The following is an 18112-nucleotide window of genomic DNA, read 5'->3' on the forward strand; positions in this document are numbered from 1 at the left end:
CCGTCAACTCATTCACATGGTCACTGTTATACTTGTAGATGGACAATGTACATTACGATGAACCCACTAAAGATTGTGTAAATGAAAGTGTCTGTTGCCCTAAGGTATGACTTCTCACTTTTTTATGACACTTCAGACTATGTTTATTCAGATTTGTGGTCGACCCATATACTTGTTTAGCATATTAAGCCTTGCAGTACTTGCATTGTATCTTCAACGTGCCATTTTTCAAGGTTACTTCTTTAAAATGTTCCCACACTATCGATCTTTTTTTCGCTTTTCTTGTAACCTGTGACTGTGAGGTACTAATATCAATGTGCACCTCTTCATCTTCTAGACCTAATATAACGCCCTGAATTTTCATGACCCGAGTACATACTCATGCCCAAGAATTCCGGGTGTTAATAATGTAAAACTTGGATGCTTCAAAATCGTACCTTATTTTTTTTTTAATTATTCATTTAAATCACATCCAGTTACATTCACGAAGGTAACCATTCACGAGAGTAAAATCAACTATATTTATTATTCCATCAGAGTAGAAGAATTTAACAAATCATCAAATGCCCTCTTAATAAAAGTTCGGAGTGAAAAATAAATAAAATAATTCGTGGTGTCATCCTTCTTTTTTATTCGAAAGAATCTTCCATACAATGTTTATCGTCCATATCATCAACCTGTAAATTCACCTGCAATATCTGTATAGTTGGAGATGGTCAACGCCCTACTCATAGTGGTGGTTGTCCTTTAAAGTTTATAATGATTCAAGTGATTCATAAGAATAACAGAATGATTCTGATACATCTCATACTCCATAATACAAGTGGTATCGGTATGCCCAAACATTCTATATGAAATGCATGCCTAGTAAAGTATGTACGGTCCATCACACTCAGCGATCATGATCACAATGTGAAAAGTAGTTCAAAATATCTGACTCACCCTGCATTCTCACACTACAGAGATTCGCCGGCGTGTCCAATGTTGACGTGAATTTATGCGAATATCTCAAAGCAACATAACAACGCGATTGAGGAATTTACGTGACACGATGTGTTCATGAAGCGACTATTTGCGACATCCAATCCCTTCAAGTAATGTAACATTTATGACGATTTACTTGCATCGATTGTGCACTACTTACCAACCCACGGGATTACGTGCCAACTACGAGGGTCGTTACCTATAACATATTACGTCCATGATAGTATATTGAACACTGGAAGTGCAATTTCCAACATAATACTTGTGTGCAAGATAATAATATAGTGATTTGAATTAGGTAGCAACGACTCATATGGTGAAGATAAACAATATTAAAAACTTGAAACATGTAAGAAAGATGTAATCGAATCAATTATATTGCAAAATTTAAAGGAATAACCCCCACCTTTAGAACTGAATCTCTTTCTAGGGTTGTTAGTACTTGTTGTATACAGCGTAGGGTTGAATTTATCATAATTCCTACGGCCAGATTTTAACATCATATGGTTAAGATCAAATACTAGGGTTTGTATATCTAGGTTTTCCACTAAATAATAACTTAATTAGAACCTCGAAAAATAATTTACCTTGTTCAGAAATTTCTAGCCTAATAGCTTGGATTGGTTAACGTTCTGCGTGAAGTCGAGTTGACTCAGCTCGGTACCTCTTAAGCCAATTAGCTTAGGCTCGGATTGGGACCTACATATTATCGAATCTCTTTGCTAAGTTGATGAAAGATCATACACAATAGTTTGGGTTGAAATTGAATTTCAAAGAAAAGCTTAACACCTATCATGAAGTATAAGGCAGGAACTGACTAGATTCCCTTTCACCCAAGTGGAGAAAAGACTCAGCCCGAGTCTTGACTAAAACAAGTGATTTCGCGAGTCGCCTGGCAACCTCACAATAGCACCACAACCTTTCTCTCCCTTCTGTAACTCATTCTCATTCTCTCTCTTTATTTCTGTTGGAAATCAATTATGGATTTCTTCTTAAAGGAAGGGGATTTTATCTAGTTCGTCCGGCTGGTCATATCATAATAGGGAGAGAGTTTGAGTTGTTGTATGATATGCAACGTGTACGATGGTTTGGTGCTAGCTTGATCCAAATCTATGGCCTCGATTGATAGCTCATTTTTGTTAATGTTTCGAAAGAGATCACATGCTTAGGTGGGTCATTAGGTGAATGGATTGGATTTTTGGAATGGTATAACCTCTGTGATCTATGATCAATGTTTAAATGAAGAAGATGATCGTCATTGTAATCGAAAAATTCGTTCATGCCCTCTATTCTTCGAACCACTTCTTCTGGGCAATCCAGATTGACCCACTGATGCTTGTTGGGCCATAAAATTGAAGGTCTGAATTGTTTTCTTTGGTGGTTTTCACTAAACCTTGTGGTAGACGTTTTTCATGCAGTTTCAGAATCCAAGCCAGAAAGTCTTGCGTTTCCAACGTGGTGGGATCCTTCTAGCTTTCCTGGATCTCTTTGTTAGAGTTGGAATTCACTCCAATGACGATTGGATGGTTCAGATCTGTTGAAGATTCAAAAGTGGATATTCCTTGTGGAACAGTTTCTCTCAAGCACATGTTTTTCGGATGTTGTTGCAACGTGCGGAGTGAAACCGGCTTTGACTCGATTGTTAAAGGAGGTGGGGTCCACTGTGATGAGTGTTTGAAAAATCCACTCCCTTCATCAATTTTGCAGGATTATGTTAGGCCATGGTTGCGAATATGAAGTTGATTGAAGGCGTATCTTGAAAGTTCTCCTAGCGAGTGTTGAAACGAACTTAATCTCAATTAGCGGTCCATGCTTAATGATCAGCCAATTTTGAAAATAATTTGTAGTCAAGATATGTAAAAAATTGGACAAAATTTGGTAGTTGATTGATGGTGGAAAAAGTCTAAATCTAAAATTTCATACTTTGCAGCAAAAGGAAGGAACTGGCTTAAGCATTCAACGACGTAAGATCATAGATCGGGGTTTAAATTTTGTATGATATCGTACTCATGTGAGGCCAAGTTATGGTCCAATTTTGAGTTGCAACGGATGGTAGGAAGTGGTTATATATTTATATAGAGTTGGTAAGCCTTAAAATGATAACTTTGCGCCTAAGTAAAAGCCTACCAAAGTGGGGTCTTCATATTTTACAATTGGTTTATATGATGGGCAATCCAAGTCGTTCATATGAATGGAAAGATCCTACTATGAATACCTACGAGCTTTCCTCAATCAATGGACACTAAAATCAACGATTAAAGGGCTGATTTGTCACTTGGGCTACTTTTATAATGATTTAATGGTTGAAATTTGGCATGTGTGATTAATTTATGATACATAGGTATGGTATGAAATTTCACATAAAACGGATCATGAGAACCATGTGATTTGGAATTCAAGGGTTTAGGTTGATGGCATTTTCGTAATTATTGTTGATCTAAGAGTTTTAAAAAATCTAATGATTCTACATGGTTATAAGCATATTTTTAAACAATTCTTATAAAAGAACCTACATCTAAATCATTATGGATAAGGAGTTATTCACAAATTAATTAAGGGAGGGTATATATGTCAAACAACATGATGGATGGTCAGATGACATGTTAAAAATAGAAAGACTTGATGGTTGGTGCTCTAACCCTGTATATAGGTGTATGTACGGTCGGGTTTCGGATTCAAAACTGGACATTCCTTGTGGAAATGATAACTTCCTTATATACTACCTGACAACCGGATCGAGTCGGGTTTCGGATCGGGTCAAGTTCAACTGGATCGAATTTCGGTTCGAGATGGATCAAGTTACTATGTAACCCGAGCTCAACTCGGTCAAGATTTGGATCCAGATAGGGCTACTCGATCCGAACCCTTCTCTGCCTTACTGTTCGAGTCAAGTCGGATCTGAACGAGTCGGTCAAGTTGGATCCACCAAGTCGAGTCAGGTCCTTCCCAGCTCTATGAAGCAATGTTAAATTGTGCGTAAAACCTCTGAATTCACGTGGTGTGGCCCACCCGAGTTTTAGATGGCTATATTTTTTAGTGTCCATTCATCTTGGTGGGCTTGCCAGATCAATGAATTGGATGGTATATACAAACCATCCGGAAGGTTTTAACAATGAGCATCCATATCCAAACTAATCCTTGCATGGTGGCCCACGTGAGTTGTCGTATGCAAATCAACTTGACTTTGGAGCTGCACGCCATAAATGAGAGGATGTAACTGGTGGCTGAAATGGACCTCACGCATACATCACAGTGGGCCCCATCTCTCTCTCTCTCTCTCTCTCTCTCTCTCTCTCTCTCTCTCTCTCAGGTGTAGCTTCGCTGGATCATTTACTGTAGGGCCCACCGTGATGTACGTGCCTTACATCAACACTGTCCATCTGTTTTGACAGTGCATTTTATGGCACGATGCCAAAAATGAAGTAGATCCAAATCTTAGGTGGACCCCACCACACTGAAACGGTGGTGATTGAATCCCTCCTTTAAAAACTTCTTGGGGCCACCAAAATGTTTATTTGCCATCCAACCTGTTGATAAGGCCATATATAATTCAATTTTCCGTGTCCAAACAGCTGGGATCCGTGATTTACCATATAACTAGCAGTTAAAGTTCTCTCCTATCATGCACGTGGGAGTGGGACATCCAATACATTGAAAAGGCTGGCCCAATCATCCAGATGAAAGTTCTTTCCCATCATGCACGTGGGTCATCCAATACATACAAAAGGCTGGCCCAACCATACAGATGATTTCTTCACGATCATGCGTGTGGGCGATCCAATCCTATCATCGAAAAGGTTGGGCCTATCATTTCCTATCATGTGTGTAGGGCATCCAATCCGTTAAAAAGATTCGCCCCACCACAAGGATCACCTACCAAGTGCAAAAGCATTACCAGATAAGGTGGGCCCAACCAAATATCGCCCCTACCATGCGGATTACTTCTTTCCTTTTGGTGCGTGGAAATGTTGCCCTTACCTTTTTAGGGAAGGAGCCGCCCAAAAATGCAGCAGATTCAAATCTCAAGTGGACACACAACACATGAAACAATGGTAATTGACCATTCAAAATAAGTTTTGAATCAAACCGATATTAGTGTGAACCTTACATCCAGGTCTTTGTCACCTCATCAACATGTTGGATGGCAAATAAGCATTCTGGTGGCCCCCAAGATTGTGTTACCTGTGGTGTGGTTTTTAGGCTCAGTACCCAAAAATGATATGGTGAAACAGTTAGGTGGCAAGGATATAAGTCACATACATCAAAGTGGGCTCCACAGCCAGGGATCCACTAAGGTTAATGGATCTGAAGCAAAGTCCCCTCAAAAGAGGCCAGTTCTTGGTGGACATGCATTGCACTTCCACAAATATCGCTACACTAGAAATGCATGGGAAGATATTTCTATCAAATAATTGAATCAATATATCAAACCAAGAACAAAGAGGTTCCACACGACCTCGAATCTAAAGGCTTAGGGTTGGGAAATGGATGGGAGTTCGACTTCACAACATGCAAGGTTTTTCCCATGCAATTACTTTTGTGCACAGCCACAAATAAAAATAAATAAATAAAAATTAAATAAATAATAAAAAAAGGCAAAAAACTAAATTGAGTGGCTCCTCAGCCCGAAAGAATTCTCTAAATAGGTTTGCTTGATTACTGCATCTACATCCGTGTTGCAGTATGCCCTTCTTTAACCTTTGAATCGCACAGGTTCGAGCATCCCTTGTGGTGCGAGTGCACGAGTGTATGAAAAAAATAAAAATAATAAAAAAATAAAAAAAGGAGGAAAACTTTGAATCAGGGGTCATTTTCAACTTACTAAAAGCTCTTGTTGATATTTTGGCTCTTTTGCTTTAAACATGACGATCAGCATGTAACCTTCATATAATCAATGGGTTAACATATTCAATATGAGAGTTTTCTTTGGGCATTCCCGAACAAAGGGGAGCACTATCAAATAAATGGTTTTTTTGTTGTTGTGAAATGCCCAAATACATATCTAACTGTCGAAATGTATTGGAACAACCCTCTACTGCAAAATGCTTTGAGAGGGCATATGGTTGCTGGTTTTTATATTTCTCAGCTTAGTTATTCCTTTAGTTCACACTTTTTTCTTTTTTTTTAAAAGGTTATTTATACATTTCCTAGATTTACATAAATATAAAAATTAAAAAAACCATCTTTTACCTGAGATTAAAAAACAGAATCAACCAAATAAAATTTACTCATTCCCCAACAACCAAACTGGTCCCAAGTACTATTAAACGGTCCTCATCACCTAAGAGGTGAGTGGCTAGCAGGTCACTGCCAACAGTGTCATAGACCATCCACCAATCATTAGGTTCCACCTCAGATTTGATGGTCCTGTCAAGTAGTTTCAAAACCAGCACAGGTACAAGCCCCCTTAAAGACTGCTGCCTACCAAAATTCGAAAATCCTCTGCGCAACAGACTAGGACAAGACTCCCTGCCAAAAGATTGCAAGGCAAGACTGTCGGAAGAGGCCAGTTGCAGAGACAAGAGTTCAAACTATTACATAGCTGAAGAGGCGAAACCCAACAACTGCACCTTTCCCTTTAGAGGCCTTCCTACCATAGCCTGCAAACCAGTTCCGATGTACCGTACCAGTCACACCAATGCAGGGTTGTATAATCCACATATCAGGTTGTAATTGTCTCGTTCATGGCTGGTACCGGTATGCATCCAGCATCTCGGATGACAAGTTAAACCATATTTATAAAGGAAGCCGTCTAGATATGAAAAACCCCAAGGGCATAACACTATTGCAATTGTACCTTAATAAAATCCACTGCTAATTTTCAAATTTCAGAGATACAGAGGGGCTTTTCCACCAAAAACAAGAATAAGAACAGTTAAAAAGGCATACTGTATGTGAAGAGTATCAAAAGCAATTATGTTAATTCATATAGCTCTGTAGGACGGCACTGAATCTGCAAAGCTATAGATGGATGAGACAGGCGCCATCGATGTGTTGCTAGTGGCCTGTGGGCGGGCCAAATTCTCCGTGTAGATACGATTCGGGTCCTCATAGCCTGCCCTCCAGTAGCCTGTTTCAACTGGCAATCCTGCACGCACATTTTGCATGGCCCGTAGGTTGCTGAAGTAATCCACATGATTCGGCCGTGTGGCCATTTCATTCTCCCTACCATATAATGGCCTATAGTCCCTCTCAAGGGGGCGATTCCAATCTGGTGCAGCCCTGTATCTGTCATAGCTTGCCAAAAAAAACAAAAAGTGGAATGAAGAAGAAAGATATCATCCAATATTGGACCAAGAGGCAATTTTCAGCCCAGCAATTCAAAAAGGTGGAACCACCTTCCAATAACCTAACCCATTGATCTGGTCAGCTCCACCATGAGATGGGTTGTGCCTGAATACCTCCCCCAATAAGATTATCCTAGTTATCTGATGCAAATCAGTGATTACAAGCAATTGTCCACATTTCACGGAGGAATGAAACCAGAAGGTCAGGATTATTTGTTTAGATGGAAGATGGAAATTTGGATTACCAGGCCGCCACTGCAGTACAAAAACTTCCACCCAAGCATCACATAATTCTGTGAAAAGAAAAGGCTAGTCAGGGAAGTCAATACCTGCTGTAAAGCTCATGCTCAGGCAAAACTGGGTTTGGAGGCAAGTAGGTCCGTCGGGCATCAGCTAGATAGTATGGATCAACCGGGGGTGGCGGGCCTACTGGAAGAACATTTCGAGAGTCCACTGGTGGTGGGGCACGTGCCAGGTGCATTGTTGTTTCATATTGGTCAGCAGGAGGAACATGCCAAGACGGCTCCATGATTGGTGGAGCACGTGTTTCATAATGATCATGATGTGGGACATACTGGTCATGATGTTGAAGGCCCACTTGCCGATGGGCATATCGAGGTGGCTCAATGGCTGGAGGGACATGTGCCAAGCGCCCATATAGCTCCTCTGGAACTGGCAGACGGGCTAGTGGGGCATGCACCAGGTGCCTGTAGGACTCCTCTGGAGCTGGCAGATGGGCTGGTGGGGCATGTGCCAGGCGCCCATAGGGCTCCTCTGGAGCTGGCAGACGGGCTGGTGCTGGGCGTCGATCATTCAGAACAGGCCTCGCAGGTGACAATTGCTGGGTTGGGATCGGCCGAAACAAGGAAATCAGCTTCTTGACCTGCAGTTATCTCAAATGCTAAGAAACTGGAAAACATCATGAAACCATCTAGGATCTCACATACTGTTGCGGCATTTCCACATGTGAGACAGCCACACAGACACCAAATAAGTACATCTGATCACTCCTTTGTGTGTGACCAACGATAGGGTTTGAATTCCCGACTTACCTGCTGAGAACTAAGCTCAGATTTGAATTTGAACTTCCCCTGATAGTTCTCCTGGATCGCATGTTTGAAAGAACTCTCAGGCAGAGGCAAGCAATCCTTGTAAATATGAAATTTCACCTGCCACGAAGATAAAACTTGTAAATGTAACTATCCACCAAGCATCCAGTCACCATCAGTAGTGACTCATCAGGGAAATTATCTATGTTCATCCTGCCTGTCCAGATCGTAGGCCCATTGTTGATGGACCTTATTTTCATGAAAACTCAGTTATTGGATCTTAAATATCTAATATATGTGATGAGTTTGTAGGAGGAATGGAAAAATAATTAAAAAGAGGGATTACAATTTCATCTTTAACAAATATTCCAAGCCATGTGGCATCAATGAACTGTGTGCACAGGTAGGAGTGCAAATGGGTCAGGTTCTCAGGTTGACCAATGGGTGACTGGACCCGAAAACTGGTGGGTCTGGGTCCAAAATTTGGACCCATGGGACCAGGTCTGGATCCAACAGTTTGACCCAAGTTACTAAATTGTTGGGTCTAGGTCCTCTCATAATCAACCTGAACTGACCCAACCCAGACCCAATTTTTAAATGGGTCTGAGTTAGGTCATGCTAAAATGAACTTGACAAAGACCCAACCTGGACCCAAGCAAAAGTAGTTAATTATGTATGTAGGTTTTCCTTTCTTTTATTTTGTGCTAGAGTATGGTAATAGCTCACCGCCTTTTTCTAAAGTGTGGTTACCCATCCACTACTTGTGCCAATCTGGACCATGGAAGATGAAGAATATACCCAAACTCACTATAATTGAACTACCTGACCATTTAATTTTAACTTTCAAATTTGGAAGACGTCTTATTTTTTCCATCAAAATTAATAGCCACCACTAGTATGACAAATATTGCCAAGATTTTGAAAATCTCATGATAATATCAAGGAGAATACACTAAATGATATTATCGACGTTATTTACAAAATCTTGGCAGGTTTTAAAATATCATAATAAATTTGCAATAATGTTGCAATACTATTGACTCAGAAGTAGTTTTTTTTGATAAAATAAAATAAAACAAAACTAAATAATTTGTTATATAAATATACATTTAAATTTTATTTATTAATTTGAAATAATATTTTCAAATAAATTTATCTCTGGCGAGATTTTAACAATAATATCTTGAGAAAAACCTCAACATTTAAGAAGTCTCCCAAGAAATTTCTAGCCTAGAAATTGTTGAGAACGAGATTTGAAAACCTCAACACCAATAGAATGATTCAAACTATCCAAAGGTTGGCCATCTAAGTGGACGGTTAAAAACGTTGGCAAGTTGCTTGTTTGTAATCCTTACATTTGTGCCCCACCCGAGGCTCGAAATTTCCTCTTTTTTGGCAAAAGTATATATTTCAATGGGCTTATTACAATCATTTTGTTAAATATCACATACGTACAATAATTTGGGATATTAAAGCTCATTTGGGATATAACATATGTTCCTGTGAATATATTAAAATTTTCCAATGCATTCCAATTCCTCCCATTTACTCCCATCCAAACACAACTGAGTGAAAGCCATTTACTTTCAATACATTTACCTCTAATTCCCTTACCATTTACCTCCATTTACAGGCTCCCAAGAGCCCTTACTTAATTGGTCCAAAACAAAGTCACTGGGAATAAGATGGCAGAAGGTGATGTTAAACACACTTTTAACACTAGGAAGCAACAACCTTCCCTTCAACTTGTTTGGGAGTGACGGTGCGTTAAAAAGCTTAAATAATTGAAAACAAGATAATGAAATTGTCAGAAAGAGCATTTTGGAATGGTTGCAATACCCAAGGCCCACATTCTTTAAGAAATTTGACACAAGGACAAAACAAAGCAAGGGGGGAGACTGGCGCATTTTAAGGAGGAAAATGTTTTTTTAGAGAGAGAGAGAGAGAGAGAGAGAGAGAGAGAGAGTAGCCACTTAATTAAGAAACTCGCAAGCAGTGTTCAAAATATCAGTATCATGTTACGTATCACATCCTTGGGATAAATATCAGTATCATGTTACGTATCACATCCTTGGGATACATATACATATAAGTTACAGGATATATCGTTTGTATTGGGTAATTTATCGCACTTTTTGGGAAACACGGGGAAAATTGGGAAAATGGCTAAATTTTTCAATGAAACTTCAAGGATTAAAAATAAATAAATAAATAAAATAAAAGGCTTAATACACACTTTTAAATCATAACATCTCAAAAAAGAAGTGCACATGATAGGTTTCCTTTGTATAGGGTCCTAAGATATACACTCTATGCCTGAACTAATGCAAACGTATTTAAATTGAATGCATAACAATTAGAGTATGTAATGATCATTTCATCAAACACTCCTAAATACTTCAAAATTAGTCTCAATTGACAGCTAGTTGAAAGGAAATTTCAAATATATATATATATTATTAAAAATGATTTTTTATTTTTCAAAAATTAACAAGGACTTGACAAATCAATAGATCACCCTCAAACATGCTTGACTTCATATTTGGAGTGCAACATTGCAAGCAATTTGGGGGAAATTGGGAAAACTTCGAAATTTCTCCAAATCGAACCACCTACACTCAAAATTTGAAATTAGAGTATATGTGATGATTGTTTCATCATATGCTCCTAAATATTTTGAAATTAATCTCAATTGATAACTGGTTGAAGGAAAATTGGAGAACATGAAGAACCAATGGATATCAAAATCAAAGCTCCAAGTTCATGATTTTTCATGTAAAACATGAAGAATCAATGGATTTATAACCATTTGGCACTGATTTCACATAATTTCAACAAAAAGGATTGAAAATTGAAAATGCTCACTGGATCGAACATGTGGTATATATCTTGTATCATACAAGTGGGATACGAGATATATCATGGGATATATTGGCCGATATCGTTGATATTTAAAACATTGCTTGCAATAAGTGAGAAAAGAATACAAGCAAACGAAAAACTCAATCCAAAAGGCAAGGAAAAAAAAAACTACATGGATAGCCCAACCCTTAATAAGAGCATCAACCTTCCTTATGACATCCACATGGTCCACACAACGATTCTTAAAACAATATTTGTTCCTAGCCCCCCAAATAAACCACAACACGCCAACACCGACATTAACAGTAATCTCCACTAGGCTTTCCCAGTTGTCTGCACCTCCACCATGCCATGCTCAAAGAAAATCCTCTACGAACCTTGGCATAACCCAAGCCGTGTAATAAAAAGAGAGGAAGTGACTCCGGCGAAGGAACAATGAATAAAGAGGTGATCGATCAATTCTCCGTTCTTTATGCACATGAGACATGTTAGGGAGAATCATGACCCTTCTCTGCAAGTTATTAATTGTGAGAATCCTCTTCCAGCCTAAAAGCCATACAAAGGCTGCAACCCAGGGTAGGGTCCCATAGAACCAATGATGGTATAGGTGAGGCAGGGAATCGAGGGGTGAAACCCCAATCAGGCTAAGTAACGACTTCACCAAGAATGACTTGTTGGGGCTTTTTTACGAGAATCATGACCCTTCTCTGCAAGTTATCAATTGTAAGAATCTTCTTCCAGCCCAAAAGCCATATAAAGGCTGCAACCCAGGGCAGGGCCCCATAGAACCAATGATGGTACAGGTGAGGCAAGGAATCAAGGGTCGAAACCCCAATTAGGCTAAGTAACGACTTCACCAAGAATGACTTGTTGGCGCTTTTTTACCAAACTATCGAGTCCTCTTTGTCAGCAAATTTGAATTCGAATAGGGTCTTCAAAAGCTATATGAATTCTCCCACTTCATTCTCCGATAGGTTTCTATGCTAAGGAAAAAAACCTATACCACTAAACCCCTTGAAAAAGAGAAACAATCCACCACTAAAATGAAACAGTCGAGAGCTATGTGAGTTATACTAGGAAATTGATTTTCAAGGGGTTGGTCACCACCCCAAACATCAACCCGAAATCAGATACGATGCCCATTAGCCACCGAGTAGGTGATACCTTGACGAACAACGAATTCAATATACGCCACCGCTTTCCAAAAGGTCGAGGCTCTGTAGCGAGAGGATCGTTTGACAGACCAACCACCCTCTGGCTTCTATGCTTAGAATTAATCAACTCCCTCTAAAGCTTACCCTTTCGACCCCAAATCTCCAAATCCATTTACCAAGCAAAGCAAAATTCATGGCTCCCAAAGGTTTAATGCCGACAACACCCTCCTTAAATGGCTTGCACACCTGTTCCCATCTAAGGAGGTGGGACTTCTTCCCTTCAGTGGCCCCCTTCCAAAGAAAATCACGCCTCAACTTTTCAGGCCTGTCCACTACCGATTTGGGGCATTTGAATCGAGATAAAGTACACGAGCATATTGGAAAAAAGGCACCTCAGACAGCGTTAGGCAGCCCCCCAAAGAAAGGTCATGGCACTACCATGAGACCAACTTCCTCTCAATCCTCTCAATTACTCTGTCCCAAAGATGTTTAGCCGACCTCCCAATGCAAAGCAGCAATCCAAGATACGTTAGAAGAAAAAGTGTCGGGCTTACAACCAAAGATACTAGCAAACATAAGAAACTCCTCTTCCCCCACATGGATTCCAAGCATTTCCGAGTTGGCAACATTAATCTTCAAACTAGACATCGCTTCAGAGCACACAATTAACTTTTGAAGATTATCCACTTCCTCTTACTAGCCTCACAAAATAGCATCGTATCATCAGCATACTGAAGGTTGCATATCCTACTCCCCGCGATTGACACCTTAAACCCATTTAAAAATTTGCCTTCCACACCTTTATATAGCATCCTGCATATGGCCTCACCAATAACAACGAACAAATAAGGTGACAAAGGATCCACTTGCCTAAGCCCCCGGAAAGCTTTGAAGAAGCCTTTAGGAGACCCATTGATCAAAATGGAAAAGGAAGGAGATTGCACACAAATCTAATCCACCCCCTAAACTTCAAACCGCAACCCAATCTGTCAAGTATATAGTCTGAGAAGTCTCAATCAACATGGTTGTACGCCTTCTCGAAGTCCAGCTTACACACTAACCCACTCTTCTTCTACATGTGCCTAGAGTCTATGCATTCATGGGCAACTAAGGAACTATCCAAGATCTGACGACATACAACGAAGGCGCTTTGGTTTTCCAAAATGACTTTAGAGAGCACCTCCCTGAATCTAGAAGCTAGCACCTTAACCAAAATTTTACAAGGACCTCCAATGACGCTGATAGGTCTTAAGTCCTTTAGATGTTTAGCCCCCTCAACTTTTAGAATAAGGGCAATGAAAGATGCACTAATTCCAAAGAGAGCAGACTCCGCTCGAAAAATTTAGACACAAAAACCATAATGTCCTTAATGACATGCCAAAACTTCTAAAAGAAGAGAATGGGGAATCTGTCAAGGCCTGGATCTTTATCCCCACACATTGAATGAAGAGCTGCAATCACTTCATCTTCCGAGACTAGCCCTTCCAGCAAAGAAGATTCATCAGCGGGAATTTTGGTAAAGTCTTAAGTTATCCAAACTAGGCCTTCCTAATTTTCGCTAGTCAAAAGATTCTTGAAAAAAGAAAGAATAGCTCCGTCAATCTCTAAGCAAGAAATTCTATTCACATGAGCACGGGCACTGGAAATATTATGAAAAAAGCGGGTATTCATGACTCCCTCCTTTAGCCACAACACTTTAGATCTTTGGTGCCATTTCATCTCCTCGTCTTTAGCCCTTTTTGCAAGATTGAGAGAAAGGCTTTCCCTTGTAGCCCTATCATCAACCAATAGGGCATCCCCTTCTTCTAACATGTCCAGCGCTTGAATCTCTTCTGCTATCCTGTCAAATTCTACCTCCCTTAGCCTGAAAACCTCTTTTTTTAATCATTTTAGCTTCTCCAAGCATTTTTTAATTTCTTGTATGACATGAAGCCAACATATCCTTCAACCGAAAAGGAAACCCACCAGTCTGCTACTAACGGGTAAAACTTGTCTATTCCCAGCCGGGTCACTTCAAATCTAAATGGTTTTGGATCCGTCCTCTTCAAAAACCTCAAGCATTATTGGCCTGTGATCAGAAACCACTCTTGGAAGCCCACGCCAATTCACCAAAGAAATCTCTCTAACCAGTCAGCGGACACCAAGAATCAATCCAACCGAGATATCATTGCGTTTTCCAAAACATTCGACTAGGTAAATTTGGCCTCGCTCAATGGCAAAATCCACCATCTCGTGACAGTGTACCCAATCTGAAAAAGAATCCCCATGCTCTTGGAGAACCCCCACCCCTAGATTTCTCATAGGAAAAGCTCACAATGTTAAAATCCCCACCGACACACTAGGGGGCCTCCCATCTGTCCCTATTGAGTTCTTCCCAAAAAAATGTTACAAAAGGGAGGATCGACATGGCCCATACACAAAAAAGAATACCCATTGAAATCTTAAAGAGGGGTCCCACAAGAGAAAAAAGCAGAAAAAGAACAAAAAAAAAGGAGCCTACTTTTTTCTAAATGACACCATGTTGTTTTGTGAAGCCTCCAGTCCAAAGTGCAGGTTCTTTAGTAGAAAACTTCTAAGATGCTTTGAAGAAATTCCCTATCACAAAGTTAACTTGTCCAAATCTAAAGTCCTTGGGATTAGGATGGTAGAAGGGGATATAGACATAGTCTCCATGTTAGGATGAAAAGTTATTTTGTGATGTAAATGACACCATGTTGTTGTATGAAGCCTCAAGAGAGCAAGTTCTTCAATAGACTCCCTATTAAAAAGTTGGTCCAAAACGAAATCATTGGGAATAAGATAGTGGAAGGCGATGTAAACACATTATTAACTCTTGGAAGTAGGAACTTTCCCTTTAACTTGTTTGAAAGTGTCCTTGGTGTGTTAGAAAGCCGAACCTTAAAAAGGAAAGAGTATATCGGTGACTTAATATTTCAAGTTAATTACAACATCTCGTACGTAATGCCGTGTTCCGCAAGAAAACACATCCCATTGGATACGATCCATGAATCTTCTTTTTTTTTCTAAGGCTAGCTCTACCATGCTAATAATATAGAAAAAGAAAAGAAAATTATCTATAAATCAATCGACAAAAGAGGCATTTGAGCAAAGGAAAGAAGTAGAATAACCTGTGCAGGATATGCCCCTCCGAAAGCAGATGGTTCCAAATTCTTCCCGCCATTACCTGTTGCCTGGTATATACCATAAAGAAGCTTCAAGTCAAAGTCAAAAAGGAAAAGCTTTGAGCCTCCCTTGATTTTCTTCACAATCTCTGCCTTTCCTGAAGGAAGGCCAAAGACGCGATAGCGATAGCATTCCGGTTTTGTTTTTCCATTGCACATGAAAATGAACCCAGAAATCCTTTCGTTAGAAGCGGTTTCCTTCTTTCCCACATGCGTTTTAGCCTTGCTACTCTTGGCCTTAGGAGTAACAATAGGAGCCTTCTTCTTTTCAGAAGAGGCAATAAAAGCCGCATGAGAGGCATCGTTTGCCTTCGCGGCCTTCTCAGGAGCAGCAACTGAAACCGCGAGAGCAGCATTGTTCATCACAAGGGCCTCCTTCTTAGATGTAAATTTCTTCTTTATCTTCTTCGAGGAATTCAAGGGCTTTCTTGGCTCACCCATCTTCTTAGGCTTCTTGCCTGATCTTCTCACCATGGCTGGGCTTCAAATTCTGGGAAACCGAAGCCATCGTTAGAGAAATTTCCAACACCCAAAATTCAAATAGCATATCGATCCTATAAGATGATACCCGGACAAATGCTACAAAGGGAATAGGGATGTGAGTTTGCATTTGTTCGAAAAACAAAATTCGCGAATATGAGCTATATCTCAAGCCGCTTGTATCATCCCCTGAACCCCCTCGAGTCAATTCAAATCCCAAATTATCTAAGCAAAGTTGATGGGCAAACTCCTCATACCAAGAATTGTGGCTTGTCATTTAATTGACTTCGATGACCACTATGACCAAGTCACGATCAGAGTCACTTGACTTGTTTGAATTTTGTATGTACTATTCTCGAGCCACTAACATTAACTTATTTCAATAAGTTCTTGAAGGTAATGAAAATCAACATCTTTTTTTAATTAGAAGGTAACTTTTCCTAGTTTTACTTTCTTCTATTTTCTACTCTTTCATTATTTCTTTTTATTTTTATTGTTTTCTTATAGCAAAATTTAACTAGTTTTGACCGGCAACTAATTAGTGTTTTCTTTATCAATAGATCAACATTTTTAAAGGAAAGATAACATTACAACAAAAACGGTCCTCTCGAGTTACAAGGCGTTGTCAAACAATTCCATGTGCTAGCACATCCACTTCAACATTCCCACAATGGCCATTCCCTAATGGAGGTCTCTTATTCCTTTCACTCGCTTGGCCAGACTCCACAGGAAATCCCCCTTGATTCTGCCCATGTAATAAGGCATCTAGAAGGGTCTCCCTCTACAGCCAATCCCTATAAGAAAAGGTCCCCCCTAGACATGCTCTTAGTGACATGGAATTCCCTCTCAAGCAACCATCAAAGTTCAATTTTAGGATTTTCCGAAGTAGGGCACTTCTATCTAGAGCAATTCCATCCACTCATGTATTAAATGTCACCCAAAAAGTTGGTAAAATAGTGCATCCAATCCAAGTGTGCATTTGGAAGAGGGGCAAACAAGGATTTAACTATTTTTGCATCCCATAAACACAAGATAAAACCTATTATTAGTGTGGGTGTGCTCTGAAGATAATCAATCATCAACACCTTATCAAACCATGTCATCCAACAAAACAACACACGTGAAGGGCATAGGATTAACCAAATGCTTCCTTTTACTGTGGCAAGCATATGGATGGAAGCTTGACTTCCTCACCCATTAGATACCTTTGAAAGGATGGACGCTACAACACTTGGCCCCTTGAAGGATTGTTGAGTGTTGAACCATAATTCCCTTAATCGGAGCTAGTCAATACAGAGAAGCATATATCAATGTAACATATCATTCGATCTCCACACCAAATGTCTTGCCAAAATACCGCACTCTTTTACTAGTACCAACCCTACGTTTAATGGATTTTATGAGTTCATTCCCAGTGTTCATAATTGCCTGCCACGTTCCCAACCCATACAGGGCTACAATGACCATTCTTAAAAAATTGGCCCACAATAACCGTAGCCATAACAGATCAATTCATGTCTACAATGGTCCAGTATGGGGACAATACATTTTCATCTTGGTTCCCATACAACCATATATATTTTAAGAAGTGCTTGTTGTAATTGAAAACAACTAATTCTTGATACCTCTATTTCCCCCAACTTTCACACTTCTACACGCTCTTTATCTTCCAATCCATGACATATAAATCCTATCCAACATCTTTTGATCCTATTTGCAACACCCTTTGGACAATAGAACGAGAACAGGTAATGCAAAGGACCTTAATGAGGAACATATGATCACCAAACAATAACCTCTTCTCCATTCTCCCAACGACGAGGTCTCCCAACTCTTTCATGGTTGGTCTATACAAAGGGAATAGCGAGATAGCTGGATAGGAATCGGAAAACATTGCATACCAGATCAATGCAAGCTCTAACAAGCCTATCTTTTCAACCAAACACCTTGGACTTATTTTTCAAGAAGTTGATCACTAGCCCCTAGGAACTGTCTCAAGATTGCTTTCAAAGTTAGCACTTGTGATGCAAGACAACTAACCATTTGCTCTAACAGCTCAAACTGATAGAGCGTGGCGAATCAACCCCTTTATCTCATAACACATGCCCCACATC

At 39.8% G+C, this 18112-nt stretch overlaps 1 protein-coding gene across 1 annotated transcript in view; it reads right to left on the bottom strand.

The window, feature by feature from the left end:
* Positions 1-18112, bottom strand: part of LOC131247146 (uncharacterized) — an 84251-nt gene that overhangs the window by 59827 nt on the left and 6312 nt on the right. Inside the window, exons 2-6 of the mRNA XM_058247579.1 lie at positions 15465-16008; positions 8324-8440; positions 7601-8154; positions 6911-7221; positions 6523-6584 (exon numbers count right to left, since the gene is read on the bottom strand). Of these exons, the coding sequence (XP_058103562.1) occupies positions 6523-6584; positions 6911-7221; positions 7601-8154; positions 8324-8440; positions 15465-15992 (1572 nt within the window). The 5' untranslated portion in view covers positions 15993-16008. The remainder of the gene's footprint in view (positions 1-6522; positions 6585-6910; positions 7222-7600; positions 8155-8323; positions 8441-15464; positions 16009-18112) is intronic.

The sequence above is a fragment of the Magnolia sinica genome, chromosome 5 (assembly GCF_029962835.1).
Source record: "Magnolia sinica isolate HGM2019 chromosome 5, MsV1, whole genome shotgun sequence".
NCBI classification, from domain to species: domain Eukaryota; kingdom Viridiplantae; phylum Streptophyta; class Magnoliopsida; order Magnoliales; family Magnoliaceae; genus Magnolia; species Magnolia sinica.